Source organism: Lutra lutra, chromosome 2, assembly GCF_902655055.1.
Source record: "Lutra lutra chromosome 2, mLutLut1.2, whole genome shotgun sequence".
In the NCBI taxonomy this organism is placed as follows: Eukaryota; Metazoa; Chordata; class Mammalia; order Carnivora; family Mustelidae; genus Lutra; species Lutra lutra.
This window is the reverse complement of record NC_062279.1, coordinates 36,382,583-36,405,679: the sequence shown is the minus strand read 5'-3', so window position 1 is coordinate 36,405,679 and position 23,097 is coordinate 36,382,583. Positions and strand designations below refer to the sequence as shown.

At 38.5% G+C, this 23,097-nt stretch overlaps 1 protein-coding gene and 1 non-coding gene across 2 annotated transcripts in view; both read right to left on the bottom strand.

The window, feature by feature from the left end:
- Positions 1-23,097, bottom strand: part of ADAM9 (ADAM metallopeptidase domain 9) — a 153,996-nt gene that overhangs the window by 50,136 nt on the left and 80,763 nt on the right. Inside the window, exons 13-15 of the mRNA XM_047717147.1 lie at positions 20,121-20,213; positions 9,227-9,422; positions 2,995-3,100 (exon numbers count right to left, since the gene is read on the bottom strand). Of these exons, the coding sequence (XP_047573103.1) occupies positions 2,995-3,100; positions 9,227-9,422; positions 20,121-20,213 (395 nt within the window). The remainder of the gene's footprint in view (positions 1-2,994; positions 3,101-9,226; positions 9,423-20,120; positions 20,214-23,097) is intronic.
- LOC125094419 (U1 spliceosomal RNA) lies at positions 8,685-8,848 on the bottom strand. The gene has a single exon (XR_007125498.1). It is a non-coding gene; the product is annotated as a U1 spliceosomal RNA (small nuclear RNA).

Below are 23,097 nucleotides of genomic sequence, written 5' to 3'. Positions count from 1 at the left end.
ACAGTAGCTTTTTTTTTAAGACTTTATTTATGTATTTGAGAGAGAGTGCACAAGCAGGAGGAGGGACAGAGGGAGAAGCAGACTCCCCAGTAAGCAAGAAGCCCAATGCAGGACTTGATCCCAGGAGCCTGGGATCGTGACCTGAGCCAAAGGCAGAAGCCCAACCTACTAAGGCACCCAGATGACCCTACAGTAGCTTTTACGGTAACTACATTACATTATTGATGCCCTTGAACTGATCACTAGCTAAAACCCCTATTTACTTTTTGCATATACTATTAAGTCTCCTCTTCCCTCTATCCTGCACTCAAGAGTTAGTAATTTTGTCACAACTTTACATTTATTCTTATGTCACCAATTATTTACTAGTTAACTTGAATAAAGTGCTTACACTTTCTCAGCTTCAGTTCCTTCATCTGAAAAACAAGAGATAAATAACAATGTCTATCCACATAGTTGGTTGAAATTAGATAGGAAAATCTCTAAAACAAAACATAGCATAAAGCAGACCTAAGTTAACATCTGTTGGAGCCTACCAAAATTCACATTCCTATGATATACTTAGGTTTCATGTGTAGTATTGGTAACATATTAAAAAGTGGTTACAAATCAATAAGAAAAAACCATGTCCACAGAAAAGATTAGCAAAGATACAAAAAAGGTAATTCAGAAAATAAGGAATGCAAGCAGCCAACAAAGCTAAGAGACTGTCACTCTTATATTATAAAGGAAAATTCTATTACAAGCCTCAATAGAATAATTGCTTCTGGCAAGGATCATCAATGCATGCTAAAACCGCAAGGTGAAACACTGGCGGGAAACTGGCTATTCATATGTTATAAAATCATCACTCCTCCACATATTATCTGATAGCTGTAATGGGCAAAACAACTCTACAAGTTGCAAGATCTTGTCATGGCCACTTAGTATCACTAATAAAATGAATTATCCAGAATTATGTGCCTCCTTGACATAATGTACCAGTTATGAAGTATTCTTCCCTAAAATGTTTAACCTGAATTAAGACTTTAAATTTAATTAAGACTTTAGATTTAACTTCTGATTTATAGAGAAATCAGGGGATAGAGACACAAGTTAAACTAACAAATCCAGATCATGGGCCCTTCTAAAAGGCCACTGGCCCAGTTATTTCCTTAAGGCACTATCACTAAAAAGAAAAAAATAAAGAAGACTATTTTAGATTAAAAGTGACTTAAGTGACATGACAACTAAGTGCAATATATGATTCTTAACAGATCCTAATGTGGAAAAAAAACAGCTATGAAACACAATTTAAGGACAATTGGAGAAACCTTAATATTGACCAGGTATCACATGATAGTTGGAAATGATCGTTCTTAGGGCAGTGGTTTGGACATAAAACCTTCCCATGGAATTAAAAATACTAAAAATATATTAAGAATAATAATTTGGAAAAAAAAGAATAATAATTTGACTTCCCCTCAAAAAGTGTTACATAAATACAAGAGAACTTATATCTACAACTACTTTTAAAACTATATAAGATAGATATCAAAAGTCATGTTCATATCCCCTTTTGAAATACTTTGATTTTTTTTTTATTTTCCCTCCATCTACTCTGTTTTATGTATCAAGAAAGGTAAATTCTGAATACTCTGTGAAATACACCATATATTAATAACTAATTGTTAAAGAATTGGAACAAAATAAATTGACTAAGATTAAGGGGGGGAAAGGTACACAGCAGTAAGAACACCTATAAGAGGGCATCTGGTTCTGTTAAGAAAAATGGGGAAGTTTTTGAACCTAAGATCTGGGGGACTGGAGAACATGCCAGCCAGAAGGAACAGCATGGACAGAGGCCCTGTGGCAGAAGGACCACATGTAGGCCGCCACACCTGGTGTCTCACAGCATTTAATGGCTGAGTAGATAAAGATGAGCCTACAAATAAACACATTCAAAGAGCAACTGGAAACATAGAAAAGAACACTAGAAGAAATTTCCACACAGAAGCCAAGGAAAGAGGGAGGTTTCTTCAAGAACAAAATGGTCAGCATAGTTGAATGCTACTAAAAGTCAAGTAGCATGAAGACCTAAAAATTTCAGTTGGATTTTGCAACATGGAGAGCACTCTTGTTATTTCTTCTTAGCAAACATTGTTTCACTACAGTTGCTTAGACTAACTGGCAAAGTAGGAGGTGGAGCCAGGAGAAGAGATGCACAGTATTTCAGAATAATTTCAATTACACAAAATATCAGTGTGTGCATGTATAGAGCACAGAAACAAAAAGAGAGGAAGAAATACACTGAAATTAGTAAATATATACCCATGGAGATTATGGATGACTTTTTTCTCATTTATTTGTTAATAATTATTAATTTTTTACCATACACAAATACTACAGAAACAAGAAAGTTTTAATCTGTTGCTTTAAAGTTATAGAGAGCGGGATGCCTGGGTCAAGCGTTGGTTAAGCATATGCCTTTGGCTCAGGTCATGATCCCAGCGTCTTGGGATCGAGTCCTACATCGGGCTCCCTGCTCAGTGGGGAGCCTGCTTCTCCCTCTGCCTGCTGCTCCCCGCTGCTCCCTCTCTGACGAATAAATAAATAAAATCTTTTTAAAAATAAAAAATAAAAAAAATAAAATTACAGAGAGCAAGAACATAACAACATCCAGAATGAAGACTGCAGGTACCTTTATTTACACATTTATCAACCTAATCTTTTAATGACAAAAAAGAAGAGGAAGAATGTTTGAGGTTCTTATTGTAGAATAAAGAAAACCAAAGATCCTACAATCTGTTAGATTTTAGGCAATGAACATCAAAAGAAATGAATTATTTTACTAGTTCTCAGAGTCTCTCTAAAGCTTTGTTAGAAAATTTTTAAGTTTGAAAATTTCAGTATTTAAGGGGGAGAAAGCAAGCAGTTGCAAGGAACTATAAAAGATATTAGAGACGACTGGTCTTACACTCTTGCACGTTCCTTCACAGCCTTGCCTTCACTTACCCAGTGGCACACTTCTTGTATTCATTGCCAGAGAAGCCACAATTGCCAAATCTGTCACCTTTAGAATTCACATCAATGAAACAATCTCTTGGGGCAGCCTTGGCTTCTGTAACATTAAAAAAAAAAAAAAAAAGTACGGCAATTATTGCAGAAATAGAAGTATTCCCTATGTCAACCCACACACCAGGATGAACTGCCTTAACACCTTCTAAAATGTTTCAAGCCTCACAGGTAGAACATTTTTGTTCCACTTTTATGCTTAACAACGAAATGTAGAAGTAAAGCTTAGATAGTATTTAAAAGTTAGCCTGGCCTCAAAGAAAAGTCATTAAAAGAAATGCCATTAAACAAGATGAAATTACAAATAAATAAAAAGGTACGCACAGCCTGGTGGTGGTCTCGGAGTATCTCTTCTCAGCCTCTCAAACAAGTACCTGCTGCCTCGTTAGATCAGGCTGGGAAGGGCTGATGAAAACACTGCCAGCTATTATTACTGGTTTTTTTCATTTACCACATTTGGATGCTGAATTTAGATGCCCCCCACTCACAAGACGGATTGGCAAACAACCACGACAGCTGAAGAAGTAGCGAACCATTCTTGCTTTCTTGCATCTTATCTAAGTGTTAGCACTTCATGTTCGGTTCACCCACCAATTACACATTCCTAAAAAACTTTACTTGAAAATATTTTTAAGCCAAAGTGCCAGTACTTTCTATTGAAAAAAGTAATTCACTTGCCTATCTTACACATCTATTGCTATGTTGTTTTGTTAAAAAAAAATGACTGTGGGGCTGGTGGGAGCGGGGGGGCGAGAAAGAGGCAGAGGACCACATGACATGGAAAGGGAACGGAAACCTTCCACACAGGGCAAACAGCACGTGGCAGCATCCCTAGCAGGGCCATTCCACAGAACAGAAGCTCTACAAATTCCAGATAATCTCCAAAAAGAAAAGTAAGTCTAGTTCACTTAGTCCTAGGCTTTTCCATAGGCCTCCATGAAGATGGCATCATTGCTAAATAACAGTATTTAATTTGTTAAAATGTATCTGTTATAATTTTTTAGTCTGCAATGAGTGGTTTATTTTTGCAAAATGGATCAGAAGTTGACAGATCTCCCCATTCTATCCCATGACCTGATTAACACAAATACATCCCATTTAATTTTTTAGTCCTTTTGGCTCAGTCCCTTTCTGACCCACCATAAGATAAGGGCTAGAACAGAACAAGAGACAGAAACTAGAGGCAGCAGAAATCTAATCAAAGTCAACATCTAGTTTCTGAGAGATCTAGCACAATACTCATGAAGGAGCTTCTTTTTCTTTTTCTTTTTCTTTTTTTTTTTTTAAGATTTTATTATTCATTTGAGAGAGAGCACAAGCAAGGGGAGAGACAGAGGGAAAGGAAGAAGTAGACTTCCTGACCTAGGAGCCCAAAATGGGGGTCAAACCCAGGACATGGAGATCACGACCTGAGCTAAAGGCAGACATTTAACTGTCTGAGCCACCCAGGTACCCATAACTGATCTTCTTAACTGAGACAAATAAAAATAAAAACAGAAGGCTCGGGTCCCCTTTCCCTTCTTCTCTGTCCCTTCCTCTTTCCTTTCTTTCTTAAATATGTATTAATCCCCTACTAAGTGTCCCACGCCCTGATTAGTAATGGATATAGTTTACCAGTATCTCTCTGGAAAGATACAGAAAAGCTCCTGTTAGTAACTCTCTGTTGTCTTAACGACAAGCTTCAACAAACATCTAGTGCTCACTTATTTATTCACTTGAACATGTTGTTGTTGCTGTTTTTACTGACTCAAGAGAGAAACAGAAGATAGGAAAATAAGATCGCAGCACGGTTTGGGCACAAGCCCATCATTGTCTATCAAACAAAGCAATCTGCCTCATTATGCTGAAAGCAACCTTTTCCTTGAGAACCTCAATCACTTGAACCCGAGGAAGGAAACACAAGATGCCATACAATAAAGACTATCACTGCAGGAATACAGCTAGCATCAGTGTGTCATAAAAATCAGACTAACAAAAGGGGCTGCCAGGCCTCATGTACACTCCCTCTGGTTTTTCACCAGAACTACTGCATTACAGCTACTTGATAGCCCTTTGGCATAACGAACAGCAAAGTCAAAGAAGCAATCAGAAAAGTCTGACTTGCACAGACCTATGGTATTCCTAGAAATATGTCACCTTTAGAATTCACATCAATGAAACAATCTCTTGGGGAAGCCTTGGCTTCTGTAACATTTAAAAAAAAAATGGTATTCCTAGAAATAAAAAGAGAGGAAGTGTACCAGTAAATTTTTACTACATCTGTATAGGCAGAAAAGTTCGAGGTCAAATGAATAAAACAGTGTAATAGGCCCTCAATCAACTGCCAAACTTGAGCCTTATTACACACTCAGGACCCCCTACATGAACGGGAGGCCTGGTCCTCTTCAGGTAGACTCTTGATTCACGGCCCAAAATGTATACTCTTACTCTTTCTCCAATACTTCCCCAACAGGATCTATGGCCATATACCAGTGTAACCGGGCATTGTGCAAAACGAAAATCATCAGATCTCTCAGGAACTACTGGACACTGGCTCTGAACCAACACTGAATCCAGAAGACCCAAAACATTACGGTGGCCTACCAGTCAAAGTAGGAAGCTATGCAGGTCAGCTATCAATGGAGCTTCAGCTCAGGTCCTCCTCACTCACAGGAGGCCCACTGGGTCCCAAACCCATCCTGGGCTTATTTCCCCAATTCCAAAATGCACGACTGGAACAAACACAATCAGCAACTAGCAGAATCCCCACGCTGGCTCCCTGACCTGTGGAGTCAGGGCCATTATGGCAGGAAAGGCCAACTGGAAGCCACTAGAACTGCTACTACCTAGGAAAATAGTAAACCATAGTAATAAATACCACAACCCAGGAACCACTGCAAAGTCAATACCACCATTAAGGACTGAAAAGGTAATCCAGGTCAACTAAGCTATCTGGCCTGTGCAGAAGACAGACAGATCTTGGGGAACAAGAGTGGATTATCAGAAGCTTAAGCCACTGGGGAGGTAACTGCTGCTGTAGCTACTGTGGTTCTATTGCTTGAGCACATTCACAGATCTCCTGGCACCTGGGACACAGCTGCTGACCTGGCAGGTACTGTTCTCTCCACCCCAGCTGCTAACGATCACCAGATGTACTTTGCTTTCAGCTGGCAGGGCCAGCAACACACCTCCACGGTCCTCTCTCAGGGGTACAGCAACTCTCCAGCCCTACACCATAAGTTAGTTTGGGGGGATCTTGATCGACTTTTTCTTATCTTGTAGAAGAAAGGTAATTCCATCCATTCCATGGATGCCATTATCCTGACTGAACCGAGTGAGCAAGAAGTAGCAACACTGTAGATCAATCGGTAAGACAAACTGCATGTCAGAGGTAGAAAGCAAATCTGAGAAAAAATCCAGGGTCTTCTACCTCTGTGAAATTTCTAGGGGCTGGTGGTGTGGGATATATCTATAGTTCCTTTCAAAAGTGAAAGATAAGTTGTTACATCAGACCCCACTGGTCCAGAAATCATGAGGTAGGAGTGGAAGTGGCACCACTCTTTCTCCTAGTGACCCTCTAGCAAAATTTTTGCTTCTGTTCCTACCACCTTATGTTCCTGCTAGCCTAGAGGTCTTAGCTCCAAGAGGAATGCTTCCATCAGGAAACACAACAATGATTCTACTGAACTAGGTGTTAAGATTTAAACCCAGGGTGCCTGGGTGGCGCAGTCATTAAGCATCTGCCTTTGGCTCAGGTCTTGATGCCAGGGTACTGGGATCAAGCCCCACATCAGGCAGGAAGCCTGCTTCTCAGGCCCACTCCCCCTGCTTGTATTCCCTCTCTCGCTATCTCTCTGTCAAATAAATAAATAAAATCTTAAAAAAAAAAAAAAAGACTTAAACCCAGCCATTTTACACTTCTCATACTTCTGAATGAACAGACAAAGAAGGGAGTTACTGTGCTGCCTGAACTTTACTACCAGGTAGGAAAGTAGTCTACTACTCCATTGTGCCAAAGTAGCACTGGACTGCTACCACACAATAGAGATAAGGGAGAATCTCCGTGGAATACAGGAGACCTCATAGGGTGACTCTTAATATTATGCCCTGTGACTGAGACCAATGGAAAGCTCCAGCAACCCAATTCAGGTCGCACAGCCCAGAGCCTTCAAGAATGAAAGTTTGGGTCACTCTACAGGTTAAAAACTATGACCTACTGATGTGCTTGGTGAAGACAAAGGATATATGGAATGGATAATGAAGAAAGTTGTTAAACCTACCAGCTATGACCACATGACCAGTTACAGAACCTAGGACTTCAATTGTCATGAGTACCTCTTCCTTTTTGTCATAAATATATTTATAATCAGAAGTTCCCACAACTGACTTCCTGGGTCCAATTAATTTGCTAGAGCAGCTCACAGAACTGAGAAACATTTTTACTTACTAGATTACTAATTTTTGTAAAGGGATATAACTCAGGAATAGCCAGATGGAAGAGATACATAGGGGAAGGTGTGAGGAAAGGGGCTTGAAACTTCCATACCTTCTCCAAGTACAACTTTCCCAGAATATCCACTTGTTCACCAAGCTGGAAGCTCTCAGAACCCTATCCCTTTGGGGTGTTATGGAGGCTTCATTGCATAGGTATGGTAGATTAAACCACAGGCCATTAGTGATTAACTCAATCTCTAGCCCCTCTCCCCTTCCTAGAGGTGGGGGAACTGAAAGTTCCAACCCTCTTATCACACTGGTTGGTTCCCTGGGCAACCAGCCCCCACCCTTGGGTTACCTAGGAGCTTTCCAAATGTTACTTCATTAACACAACAAAAGACACATTTATAGCTTTCATCACTTAGGAAATTCCAAAAGTTTCAAAAGCTTGATGCCAGGAACTGGATGAAGATCAAATATGTTTTTCTAATTATAAATCACAGTATCATATCAATCCACAGAACTTTAACTAAAATCATAATAATCCACAGTAAAAGAATGAAGAATGGAGGGGCGCCTGGGTGGCTCAGTGGGTTAAAGCCGCTGCCTTCGGCTCAGGTCATGATCCCAGGTCCTGGGTTCAAGCCCCGCATTGGGCTTTCTGCTCAGCAGGGAGCCTGCTTCCTCCTCTCTCTCTGCCTGCCTCTCTGCTTACTTGTGATTTCTCTCTGTCAAATAAATAAATAAAATCTTAAAAAAAAAAAAAAATGAATGAAGAATGGAAAAAGACCAAGAATATGATGGCCGTTGACAAGGGTTAAAAGAAGGAAAGAATTTTAAATTCTCATCTTCCATAGTGAGAAATTAATGGTTAATACCTAGAATGGAAAAATCAAAAAATGGCATTACCAAGAGATTATCTAAAGACCTGAAGCAAATAACAGAATAATCAGCTAGAAAAAGTGAAAAGTGGTTGCCCCAGTGAATGGGGCTATTAGGTAGAAGCACACTTTTTCATAAAAACTGATTTTAAAAAATCTGGCTCTTTATATGTACATATAACTTTGATAAAAATGAAAACTTTAAATAGAGAAAACAGGAAACTTTCAAACGTCCTAAATATCCATCAGCTAGAGAATGGATTCCATTTACATAATGAAATATTCTAATGTACTGTGATCTAAATGTATCATAATATATTGATTTTTTTTTTTTTTAAGGGGAAAGCGCGAACGCAGTCCCCCACTACCACAAATTATGCAGTCGAGTTTCCCACATTTGGGGAAATCGCAGGGGTCAGCACATCCGGAGTGCAATGGATAAGCCTCGCCCTGGGAAAACCACCTTCGTGATCATGGTATCTCCCCTGCCAGGTAAGTATTAATATATTGATATTTTAATCAAACGTATCAAAAACATTTTGAGTGAGCAACGAAAATAGCAGACCCATATGTGTATATATACCTATACTATTTATATAAAATTATTAAAACTAGAACATGATACTAAGTAAATACATATTTATTCTGTTTATATATATAGAATAGAAAGGTGATAAAAAGAGAGGGAATGAAAAGCAAAAACCATCAGCTGAATTTGCACACATCAAATTCATGAACAGGACTGGTCATGAAGAAGGAAGGAGGAATAGATAACAGGAGAACTGAAATTTTATCAATAATGTTGTCTTTCCATTTTTAACAAAAACTGAAGCACAAAATCAAAACAACCAATTACAATTACAATTAAAATGTCTTACTTGAGCCAAAGATGACTTGACACTGAGCATCGTAATATTGGCACATGCCATTGTAACAATAGGCTTTGTTATTCTGGCAAGGATATCCATTCTGAATAAAAACATCTGGCTGACAGAACTGAGAAGAACCATTGCAGTATTCTGGAACATCACATTCATTGGTTTTTCCTCGGCATAAAGTACCACCTGGAAGGAACTAGGGTAATAAAATTCAAATTAAACAGGAATATCAGGACAATCTCCACAAATTAATCAAATCTGAAGCCACAGTTTTTCTATCTATAAAAAGTTCTAACAACAACAAAATGTTAGAAAACCAACAGAAATATGAACAAAGTCTGATAACAGGCAACTCATAAAAGCCATGAAATACAGAAAACGAAAAAAATATAACCTCACGATAACCAAAAGAAATGCAAATTAAAACTTTAAAAGCACTTCACACTTGGGGCACCTGGGTGGTTCAGTTAAGCATCTGTCTTCGGCTCAGTTCATGATCCCAGGGTCCTGGGATTGAGTTCCACATCTGGTTCCCAGCTCAGCGGGGAGTCTGCTTCTTCCTCTCCCTCTGCCCCTCTACCCCACACCTGTTCATGCTCTTTGTCTCTCAAATAAATAAATAAAATCTTAAAAAAAAAAAAAAAGGCACTTTACGCCCATCAGACTAACCAGGATTATAATACTTGCTAGCAACCAATGTCAGCACAGCAAACATTTGATTACCCTGCTGGTAGAAGTATAGACTGGTACATTTGTGGAAGCTATATAATATGTGTCAAAATTTTTAACATGTATACTCTATCCCAACAATTCCACTTATAAACAAAAATTAGAAGCAACCTAAACAGCCGTCATTAGTTGACTCAATTAAGAAATTACGGTATAGCCACATAAAATAGTATTAACTACGTAACCATGTAGAACTATATGAATAGATAAAGTCTATGGTACCTTACTGAAAAAAGCAGGTAGTAAAAATAAGTGTATCTGTGTTCACACACTTATACATAATACATATACACATGCATTCACATTTATATAGGAAAAGAGTATGTAAAGTTAACAAATTATCAACAATGGCTACCTGAGGAGGGTAAAATGATAGAGCATCTTTCACTGTGTACTTCCTATACTTTGGTATTATTAAATTATTTATTAAAAAACACAGATTACTTTTTTCTTTTTTAAGTAGACTCCATGCCCAGCGTGGAGCCCAACACAGGGCTTGAACTCATGACCCCAAAATCAAGACCTGAGCTGAGATCAAGAGTCAGACACTGAACCCACTGAGCCACCCAGGTGCCCCAGATCACTCTTAAAATCAGAAAAAAAAAAGTTTCTCCTTAGAATAAAAGTCTCACAAGACCACTTGTTATAAAAGAATGTAATTCAAAATTATAAACAAATGGCATAAAACTTTTCATAAAATCATATAAGAAGAATAGTGCTCTCTTACAGATCAGAAAACACGAATTTTAATATATCCATATTTGTCCTTTTTCTACTTTTTTCCAAATAGGGAGGAATTCCTTACTGTAGAGAGTAAAATGGAGTCTCTTGCATCAAGCAGGGCCCTGTGTCAAGCAATGACACAAGTAGTTCAGGTACTGCCCCTAGGAGATATCATCCGGGACACATGTCAGCTGACCCCACCAGAACCGATAAGAGAATAACGAGAAGAGGTCTACAGAGACCCAAAACTGATTAAATCTCTTTAAAAAGGGAATGATTTTGGCAGCAAACCGTCAGACTCTTCAGACCTTGCCGCCAAAGGCTCTGCATGATTAATCTCCAAATAGAACAGAGCCTTCACCACTTGAACATCAGAAGCAGTGAGTGCAGAGAGCTGACCCAGCCCAGACGGAGGCCTTGTCTCAACCACACGTCCACGGTTCTTTCACTTCCTGCGCCCTTCTGCTACCTTGTTTGTTGTGCGCCTTGTCTTCTCTCCTGCTCTGGGTGCTTTGTAAGGAGCCCAGTTTCATCACATGGTGAACTGTCACTGAGTTTGGAATCCTGAACCTGGTTTCTAATTGTGATTTAACTTTGCTTGTGACTGAATAAAACTGACATCGTGGAAAGACACAACTCGTGTAGTTGGCAGGATTCAATGTCATTGACTCATCATGTGTTAGAAAATTTAGAAGAATCAGAAAAGACTCCTAAAGTCTTGCTTGAATTTGACTATAGCTGAACTGAAAATAATAAACTGGGCAATAAATTTATGTGAATATAGAGTTCCCCGGAGTCTCACTGAGAGTGAAATCCTAAGGTATTGGCCCAGGCAGGTGAAACCAAGACCGGTTCTATGCAGGGAGCAGTCAGCAGCCAAAGCTCGTCTGGGGTTACGCCTTTGTCTGTCAGGCACGAGGCAGAACTAGCCAAAGCTGAGACCAAGGGACACTGCCTCAGAAAGGCACTTGGAGGGCTAAGAAAAATTAAACCATTTGTAGGTACTGCAAAGATATATGCCACTACTGGCCAAATTAATCTATAACTTGGCAGAAAGGCGTGAACAAAAATTATGGAAAAATCTGTATAAATATCCTAGGGTATAAGTGGGAACTAGAGCTTTACAGAGTTAAGAAATTGTATATAGCCTGCTGTTAGGATACAAAAAAGGAAGAAAGATGCGTGCACTAGGTAAAAGCCTAAAAAGGATGGTGAAAAGGGCCCAGAGGCCTGACACCATACTTTGTATAGAAGACCTGTGGAACTCCATAGAGTTAGAAGTTAGAAAGAAGCTCACAACCAGGACCCCAGGAGATGCAGTCATGGATCTGAAGGATTCTAAAAATGTAAAGCCCTTAGTGTCCCAGGCGCCCACTGCAGAGGTTCCCATCTTACCGATAAAAACCATCTCTCAGTTAGGCCAGGACAGACAAAGGGCAAAGAGCTAGCTAATTAAGTAATAAGGCAGACCAAATCAATGAATAATTTAAAATTTAAAGGACAATAAACACTTAGGACCCCAGGACCCCCATCCTGAGGATCCAGGAGACTATGATGACCCTGGGACAGGGGGGCGGGAGGGAGGATAAATTATCACAGCAGACCTATAATTACCAGGAAGAAAGTATCAGGTTAGAGTAATGGACAAGGAAAACCTGTGGAAATAGCAGAGGACAGAGAATACAGTCATGCTCCACCTCAAAAGATTAGAACAGATTTTTGTCAAAAACATGTATCTGATACAGACTGGATGCTTCATGTATGGGATAATGGGGCAAATACAACAGCATTATCGGGGCAGAGATGCCTCATATATCTTCTTTAGCTGAAAACCCCTCTTTAAACCAAGGAAATGAAGGAGAAATAAACTACCAAAATTCTATCCTTCTGGGATTGGATTGCTTTGGCATGGAGAAAAGTAAACTCTTATCTAGATCCCACGAAATTTGGAGATAAATGGAATTGGACTGACTTAGGGCAGGCTCAACTGCATTGCCACCAATTGGTTATTCCGGCTCTGATATATGACACTCAGGGAAGATTCACCACACCCTTTGAGGTGCCAGGCACTAATGAGATTAAAAGAGCACTGCTGTTAGGAGCCCCAGAAAACGTAAAGATGTCATTTATGAATGTTCTAGCAGGATGCCATACCATGCAAGATGTAATAAACACATGCAGATCATCAGGCACACATAAGATAACACTGACAGCTCAGGAAACAGCAATCACATGAGCGGGATGTATCTAGGCCCTCAAGGGCACCTGAACTACTCACAAAATGAACACACATACAATCATCTGCGGAAAGAGACCACACCAGAAGGTTCACATGTAATAATACTGTGCAGGTATCTGCAAACACAACGAGCAGACCATTTGCAAATAGAGGACACAAAATTATCCGAATTATCAAAAAAGAGGGAATAGCAAATATAATCAAGGATATTCAGAAAGAAATCAAAGAAAATATCAATAAGAAGTCACATGGAACAGAAATTAGTATAGAAACAGAGAGCCAAGAAATACAGAAAATAATAGAAATGGATACAAAAATCGAGACAGAAGAGGAGGAAAAAAGAAACGATTCACTGAAACCATTAAAAGAGGAGTAAGTATACCAGCAAAGGGAACAACAGATTTACTAAAATGTTCTTCATAAAAAACTAGAGGACCTCAGAATGGATTGGAAGGCCACCAAATCCAGGGATAATAGGCCACATATGCAATTAGTATTAAAAATAGGAAAGGAAATAAGAACAGACACATTTTTAGTAGGTACAGGATCCCAAATATCATTATTAAAGAAAGAAAGACCTAATAAAGGAAAAACTACAAATACTGAAGAATCAGGAGGAGAAATTCATAGAAACAGAAGTATTAATGTAAGAACAGAACCTGGGAGACATACTTTTGTGAGTGCACTGCAGCTAGAAAATATTATAGGAATGGATTTAATTCCAAAATTATATGAGGAATGGATGCCATTCAAAAGAAATAAAAATAAGAATATATGCTTAGCATAGAACTCCCCAGACCCCATAGGGAATCATTTACTAAACAATACCCATTAAAATGGGTATGTAAGGAGATAACAGCAAAGATAATGGAATTATTAAAACACAGTACAATTATTCCAGGAATGTCATCCAGTTTTAATAGTCCCACATGTCCAGTGTTAAAACCTAGTAGACAATATAGGGTAACAACAGATTATAGAAATCTAAACAAAGTATCACCAAAATCAATGGGAACATTACCTGACAGAGAAGAAGTAATTTAAAAGATAACTAGTTACAATGGGAAATATTATGTGACTATAGATACGTCAGACATGGTTTTTGCAATACCTATTATAGGAGAAAGCCAGGAATATACTACAGTCTCATGGGAAGGCAAACAATATCAATTTGTAAGGTTGCTCCGAGGATATTTAAAGAGCCCAGTATAGCACATACTATACTGTCCACTCATATAGAGCAATCATTGTACAAATCTCTAGTAATAGTCTATGAAGACGTAACAACAAAAAATAAGGAACAATTAAGACAAGAAAAGGAAAAGTTAATACAGGATTTAGGGAAAAGGGATGGACTATTAACAATGAAAAAATATCAGGCCCAGACACTCACTGTAAATTTCTAAGAATTCAAAGGTCTTCTGAAGGAAGGAAAATGCTAGATAAGGTAATAGATAAAATAACAAGCAATAGGACCACCTAAAGATAAAACAGAGGCACAGAGAGTTAAAGGCTCATTTGGATATTGGAGATAGCCATCTACCATACCTTAATATAATCTTAAAACCTATTTACAAAATAACTAAAAAGGCACCGATTTTGAATGAGCAAAACAACAGGCTTTAGATACATTAAGGGATTTTGTTAAGACATTTCAAACAGTATACTATCCATCAGTAGAACCATTAAAAAAGAAATACTGGGGCGCTTGGGTGGCTCAGTGGGTGAAGCCTCTGCCTTCGGCTCAGGTCATGATCTCAGGGTCCTGGGATTGAGCCCCGCATCGGGCTCTCCGCTCAGCAGGGAGCCTGCTTCCTCCTTCTCTCTCTCTGCCTGCCTCTCTGCCTACTTGTGATCTCTCTCTGTCAAATAAATAAATAAAATCTTTAAAAAAAAAAAAAAAAGAAATACTGATAAGGAGAGAATATGGTACATGGTCCCTGTGCACAAAGAAGGAACACAAACCTAATTTTCTACCAGTAGGATTTTGGACCACAAAGTTCCCATATTCAGAACACAAATATTCTATATTTGAAAAACATAAATGGTAGCTATATGAAGCTTTAAAAAATATAGAACCTCTAACAGGAAATCAAAAAATAACAGTGTCAAGTCATACACCTTTGCTCCACTGGATAAAACTGAGCCCAGAAGAATGGACAGGTATCCAAATTGATTCAAAACTAACTTGGAAATGGTATATCCAAGAGACCTCTTTCCAGAGACAACCAAGACTCCACACTGAGGAGATACATAAGAAGGAAATAGACTTGCCAGAATGTATTCCAAGGGAAGGGCAGGCAAATCCATACTCGAAACTTAGGGAAACAGGACCCACTCTGGTCCAAACGTCTATCAAATGCCTGGTTTACAGAGACATCAACCTCCACAGTCTCTGGAAGAACAACAGACAGCTGTAGCACAGAGACCCCGGGACAATCTGATACTCGGGAAGAAAGGTAGGACTCAATCTGCACAACATGTAGAATTAATTGCAATAGTATTGGCTATAAGAAAATCATTAAAGGAGAATCAGAGCACCATATATATTTTTACTGACTCATGGGCAGTAGCCCTATGGTTAGGAAAGTGGCAAAGAAATGATTCTAAATAAATGCCAAAGACATATGGTCAAGAGAATATTGGGAAGAATTATATATAGCTTCAGAGAAAATTAAAATTTGTTACACATGTTTCAGCACATAAAAAAGTCAACACAGAGGTATCAAAATATGAGGCTGATGCATTGACAAGAGACATTAAGGCAATAGAAACAAAGGAAGGTTTAAAATTAAAATTAAAAAGAGGGGCACCTGGGTGGCTCAGTGGGTGAAGCCTCTGCCCTCGGCTCAGGTCATGATCTCAGGGTCATGGGATCGAACCCCGCATCGGGCACACTGCTCAGCAGGGAGCCTGCTTCCTCCTCTCTCTCTGCCTGCCTCTCTGCCTACCTGTAACCTTTGTCTGTCAAATAAATAAATAAAATCTTAAAAAAAAAAAAAAAGAAATAAGAAAGGATGGAGACGCACATTGCCACCAATAATGCTATAAAGAGATAGGGATGGAAAATGGGAGGTACTCAAAGTAACACCAACTGAAATTTAAAAAGACAGGAAACGAGTATCACATAGATAAGGAAATAACAGAAATACTAATAACTCCATATACAATTATGGAAATACATAGAAAGCATACATAGGAACACGCTCCTTATATAAATGGTTCACTGAAAGAAATCTTAAAAGTTACTTGGCAGGAAATAAAAAGAACATTAAAAGAATGCATCACATGTAAACAGATGATACATAAACACAGGTACACTGCATCAATAGATACATACCTACAAGCCTACCACATTTAATTTTATAATACTAATAGACTTTATAGGACCTTGAAGTCACAGCTATCAACAGATATATACCACTACCATGGTAGACACATATACAGGATTAGGGATAGCTCTGGTTGCCTCTAGCCCATCAGCTCATGCAACAATAAGAGCTCTAGAGTCATGGGCAGCTCACTCTGCAGCACCAGTAACAGTAGAAAGTGATTAGGGAACTCACTTCACAGCCACCTTAGTTAAAAAGCTCTGTGATCTATGGGACTTACAATGGAATTACCATCTAGCCCACAATCCTATAGCTGCTGGATATACAGAGAGATTTAATGGATTATTAAAAAAAGAATCATGATTGATAAGAGAAACAAGGAAGTTTTTAACAAGGCCTGGATATAGCTTGCTTTTTGCTAAATCAGAGAGACAGATTATAAAAAGATGGTCCTCATAAGATGTTAAACAACCCTGCCCCAGACACGGAAAAAAGGGAGGTAACAATAGACACACTTAGCACAGAAACATTTCTTGGACTACAAGGGCTAAAGGACAGTTGCAACTTAAGAAAATCCAGGACCTTTCTCCTATGGACATACCTTAGAATACCTGAAGAAAAATTACATACTAGAAGGGCTTTCCACTACAGATCAGAAAAAAAAAATCTTTAGGGGTGTCTGGGTGGCTCAGTGGGCTAAGCCTCTGCCTTAGGCTCAGGTCATGATCTCAGGGTTCTGGGATCGAGCCCACATTGAGCTCTCTGCTCAGCAAGGAGCCTGCTTCCCCCTCTCTCTCTCTACCTGCCTCTCTGCCTATTTGTGATCTCTGTCAAATAAATAAATAAAATCTTAAAAAAAAAAAAAGCTGATATATATTTTTATGCCCCTGGTTATTACTTTGTACTTTTCATTATAAGACAAGTCTAATACACGCACACTTACATTATCAGTTAGAACACAAAAATCCATTGTTGATCTAGTTTCCTGCTAATGATGCTGCTGGGCAAAATATTACTTATAATTATCAATATTCTCCCAATTCTCTGTCTTGCTGAACTAATCAGATACTTCACTTATTGCCACAATAGAAATTGCCATATTGGTAACGGGACCCAACCACGGTATAGAAAAATAGCTAATTACACCATCTGCTTAATTAAGACATCACTAAAAGAATAAGGTTTTTTTACATTAGGAGAGAAGAGAGAGACAACAATCACCAGACTCAACCACACCAGACCTCCTAGAATCTCCTGAAAAGGATCTAGATTTGACAATTAAAACTTGGGAGGACAATCCAGGTATGCAACAACACTTCTCATTCATCTAACCATCAGATGCACAATGGGTAGAACATACGTGGTCAGTACAGCACCCTAACTGTAAGAATGTAACTAGAATTGACTCATCTATACTGATTTATATAGCTAATGACCATCCATGCATTACCTGACCTACTACCCATTGACAAAATTAGACTTAGAAAACCTTTACAATTCCTGGTAGGACTAGGCATCATCTCTAACTTATTTATCTCAGCAATTCAGGAAGCAGAAATCCAAAGTTAAGCAAGAATTATATGCACTCAAAAAATGTGAACCCCTTACACAATGCAGTAGAAAACTTAGGTTCCAAAATTTTCTCATCATTTAAAGAATTACATTCTATTGTCCACAGAACTATGTGTGATTATCATGCATACCAACTGGAATTTAAGTATAATAGCAACCATAAGATTCAGACCCTGCAACAAAATTTACTTAATCTGAGAAATTCTTATTTGAATGAACAATTAAAAATTAGTTGCTAAAGAATCAATAACCTTCTTGAGAGAGGATGGAATGATATTAGGAACATTACAGTAACAGGAAAAATGTATTCTTCTAACTGGACTGAATCTCTTTTACAATTAGACCTCTTGAGACCATCAGGTTGTGACAATACAGGGCAATGTAAACTTTCATTGTTAAGACTATTAGGAGGTCAAAGCCTACTAGCATATGACTCATGTGCTGCGCCACAACAAATACAAGGTAATACTGCACTCTGGCAGCGTGGACAACCCTATGGATGGATGGATACTCATTACCCAAAGAAATGGTATTTTAATGATCTCATAACATATACTAAACCTGGCATGAATTGGAAATCAATGCTAATCTTTTTCCTTTAACAAAAGAACCCACTGAAAAGTCGTTTTTTTAACATGGGACACTTTAATTGGATAATTTGTGCTAATGTTTATTCAGAGGTTAAATTCTTTAATCATATTAAAATGAAGGATACTACTATCACCATAAATAATGAATGTATTAAAATATTGTATGCTATTAATATAACATAATAATGTTACCAAAATGGATACCTACATCTCAGAATATTCATACAGAGATCTTCCAACATCTTACCATACTAAAATAACAGAAATACCTTGGGTTAAAACTGACAAAATTGATAAAAACTTTTGGATGAAAACATGGAAGGACTCAAAGCAGACCATAAAACCTTAACCAACAAGCTAACCCATTTTAAAAATGCTACACAGGCCCTTAATGCAGCTTCAGCGTCATTAATACTAACTTAACTGCATTAAACAAAGACAGAGAAAACATAATAAATGTTCCTTTCTAGAATTGTTAGCAAACTCCTTCAAACATGTGATTTGTTTTGACTCATGGTCTGACTAAAAACCTTTAAAATGACTAAAGATGGGATGGAATTATCTCTACACATTTGGGAATCCATTAAGGAAATTCTTCTATTACTTTTAGTTACCACTTTTGTTATATATCTTATTAAATATGCTATTAGAATGTTATGCACTCTTACTCTTAAAAAGAAAAGAAAAATCACAGAAAGACTATGATTCTCCGTAACTTCACTGTTCTTTTTTGGATACACCAAGAGCCTACAGTGAAGATTCCATATGTATTTTTTTTATTTCCATCTTCTTTTTATTTGACTTTATTCAATTAGATGTGACTCTGAGTTGGAGTTCTTATTTGTGTTTGCTTGATTCATTTTACTGTATCTATCTTGTTTGGATCTGATGTGCTCCTTATCTTATATGGTTTGAATATAATTGATTTTGTTTGATTTCCATTGAAAACTTGATTAAGTAACCTAAACATGTCTTTTGTTATGTTACCAAACTACTATTGCCATCCTGCTTTAACACATATTTGATTCCTGCATGGCCCTTAGAGAATTTGCCAAGAGGAATCATGGGGTGGAATGTAAAGAGCAAAATGGAGTCTCCCATGTCAAGCAGGGCCCTGTGTCAAGCAATGACAAGAGCAGTTCAGGTACTGCAGCTAGGAGATAGCGCCAGGACCCACAACAGCTGACCCCCCAGAACTGATCACCAAGAACCAGAGGAGGTCTGCAGAGACCCCAAACTGATTAAATCCCTTTAAAAAGGGAAGGATTTTGGCAGCAAACTGTCAAAGTCTTTGTCTATGACCACCTAAAAATGGTAACTGCCGCTGAAGGCTCTGCCCCAATGATCTCCATTATCTCCAAACAGAAGCAAGAGCCTTCACTGCTCAAACATCAGAAGCGGTGAGTGTAGAGAGCTGACCCGCAGACTGAGGCCTTATCTCAACCACACACCCACAGACTGACTTCGAGTTGGTTCGTTCACTTCCTGCGCCCTTCTGTTATCTTGTTCCTTGTGTGGCTTGTCTTCTCTCCTGCCCTGGGTGCCGAGTAAGAAGCCCAGTTTCATCATATAGTGAATTGTCATTGAGTTTAGAATCCTGAACCTGCTTTCTAATTGTGATTTAACATTGCTTTAGGATTGGATAAAGCTGACATTGTGGAGAGACACAGCTCATGTGTGTGCCTTCATAGCGGCGTCATGACACTTACCCAACAGTCTTTACAACAGTCACCATATGCACATTCAGCAGATGATTTAAGTTTACAAGTACTTCCTTCACAACAAGGGTCGGATTCACACTCCTGTGAAAAGAAAATAACTGTCAACAAAGAAAGGAGTCATTGTCATCAATTTTCGTTAATCAAAGTCTTATCTTAGATCTAGTATCTTCTTTCTAACTGGGCTATAGCAGTTACTCTCTGGAAAATCACTTACTATCCTTCTGAAGTTATCAGTGACTCTTCAGCTACAACCATTGAAAGTTCAACATCTTTCAAAGGACTGAAATCATACAGAGAATGCTTTTTTGTCTGCTGGAACTGCCAGAACAAGATACCATAGACTGGTGACTTCAACAACAGAAATTTATTATCTCAGAGTTCTACAGGCTAGAGGTCCAAACTCAAAGTTCCAGCCAAGTCGGGTTTTGGCAAGGACATTCTTCCTAGCTTTGCAGACAGCTGCCTTCTCACTGTGTGCTCAGATGGCTCCTCTTCAGTGTGGATGGTCTGACAGAGAGAGCAAGCAAGCTCTCTGGGGTCTCTTCTCTTAAGAGCAATAACCCTGTCAGATCAGAAGCCCATCCTTATGACCGCATTTACCTTAATTACTTACCTAGAGGCCCCATCTGTAGATATAGCTACACTGGGGGCTAGGGCTTCAACATATGAATTTGGGGGAGGAGGATACATTCAGTCATACAGTTTCTTTAATCATCACAGAGAATTAAGCATCCATCGATGCCTTTCTCTTCATGCTCAAGGTCTGACTTCTCTTATGGGTGTGTCTTCACATTATGTGAACATTCTTTCTACCTTACCTGGTTTCTCTCACCCCACTTTAAACCTCCATGTCTCCCCATCACACACACACCCCAAATCCCACAACCCCCTACCCACAGAGACACCTCCTCTACATTCCAACTAATGTGTTCAGGTCTGAATTGTTTGAGGGAGAAGGAGAAGGAGGGGGAAAGAGTAAGAGAGGGGACAGCAGGAGGAGGGGATGTGAGGGGCCCAAGGAAATAAGCTTTTTTTCATTTTTGAAGAATATTTGTCCTACGAGGGAATTCTAGGTTGACAGTTTCTTCTACTGAGAACTGTAAATATGCTATTCTATTATCTTCTGGCCCTTAGCATTTCGGGGGGGGGGGAATCAGCTGCCATTCATATCTTTGTTCCCCTGTTTTTTATTGGCTTCTTTCATTACTTTCTCTTTATCTCAGCACTTTGATTACAGTACACCTAAGTAAATTTTCTTTGTAATGATTCTGGCATGGGTTCACTTGGTGTTCTGAAATTGTAAGCCAATGTTTTTCCCTAAATTAGGGGGTTTTAAGCCATTCTTCTATTTTTTCTCTCATGCTGTCTCCTAAGATTTCATTAACAGTTACATGACTATTTGATATCTCCTACATGTCCCTGATGCTCTGTTCATTTTTCTTTTGGACTCTTCTATTTGTTCTTTAGATTGGGGTATTTCTTTTGATCAGCTTTGCCCACATTGACTCTTTTCTGCTGTATTAGTCTCCTATTAGTTCTAGCCAGTGAAACTTTCATTAATTGGACTTCTTAGTTCTGTAATTTCTTTTTGGTTCTTTATTATGATTTACATTTCTCTCTAAAACTTTTTATCTCTTTAATCATGAACACCATATTTTTCTTTAATTCTCTGATGATAAACAGGGGAATACAATTCATAGCAGCTTTTTTTTTTTCTAATAGCAAAATGTTAGGAAAAAAACAAACTCTGCATGGTTAGACAAAGGTTAAACAAACTCCAGGCAGGCTGGTGGAAATAACAGCATAAACATTATTCCAAGTTCTCTGCAGTAAAACCACCCAATGGAACAATACTCATAAAAAGGAATGAAATATTAATACATACAACAACTTAGACTGACCTCAAAGGCATCACATTAAGTGAAAAAAGTCAGTCTCAAAAGAGAATATATCTTATGACTCCATTTATCTAACACTGAAGTGGCAACGCTACAGCTAGAAAACAGTAGAGGTAGCCAGGGGAAGGGGTCCAGGGCAGGAGTTGGGGGTGGGTATGAATACAAAAAGGTAACAGCAGAGAGTTTTTTTGTGTGATGACAATATAGTTCTCTGTGTTAACTGAGGTGGTGTTTACATAAATCAATGAATGGAATAAAATTACGCATGCACAAATGTAGTTAAAAATGGTGAAACTGAATAAAGTCTGTGATCTAATTAATGCATCAATGTCAGTGTTCTGGTTTTTATATTGCATGAAGCTACATACAATGTCACTTTGGGGGCAAACTGGGTGAAGATACATGGGGCTCTTTGCACTGTTTTTGCAACTTCCCATCAGTTGACAATCATCTCACAATGAAAATGTAAAAATAAATGAACCCTGGGGCGTCTGGGTGGCTCAGTTAGTTAAGTGTCTGCCTTCAGCTCAGGTCATAATCCCAGAGCCCTGGGATAGAGCCCCGCATCAGGCTACCTGCTCAGCAGGGAGTCTGCCTCTCCCTCTGCCTCTGTCTCTTCCTCTGCTTATGGCCCTTCTCCCCAGCTGCATCAAATAAATAAATAAATAAATAAATTCTAATTTAAACCTTGTACCATTCAAAAGAATCCAGTCGAAATGGATCACAGTCCTAAACGTAAACCCTAAAATTACAAGCTTCTAGGAAAAAATCTTTGCAACTTGAGATTACACAAAGATTCCTGAAATATAATACCAAAAAAGCAGGGCCCATAAAAGCATAAATTGGTAAAATGGGCTTTCATCAAAATGTAAAGCTTCTAGTCTTCCAAAAACACTATTAAGGTAATTAAAGACAAGCTACAGACTGGGAGAAAATATCTGCAAATCACGTATCTAATAACGGACTTATAATATCCAGAATATATGCAGAACTCTCAAAACTCAAGAAGAAAACTACCCAATTTTCAAAATGTGGAGAAGAGGTGAATAGATACATCATCAAAAAAG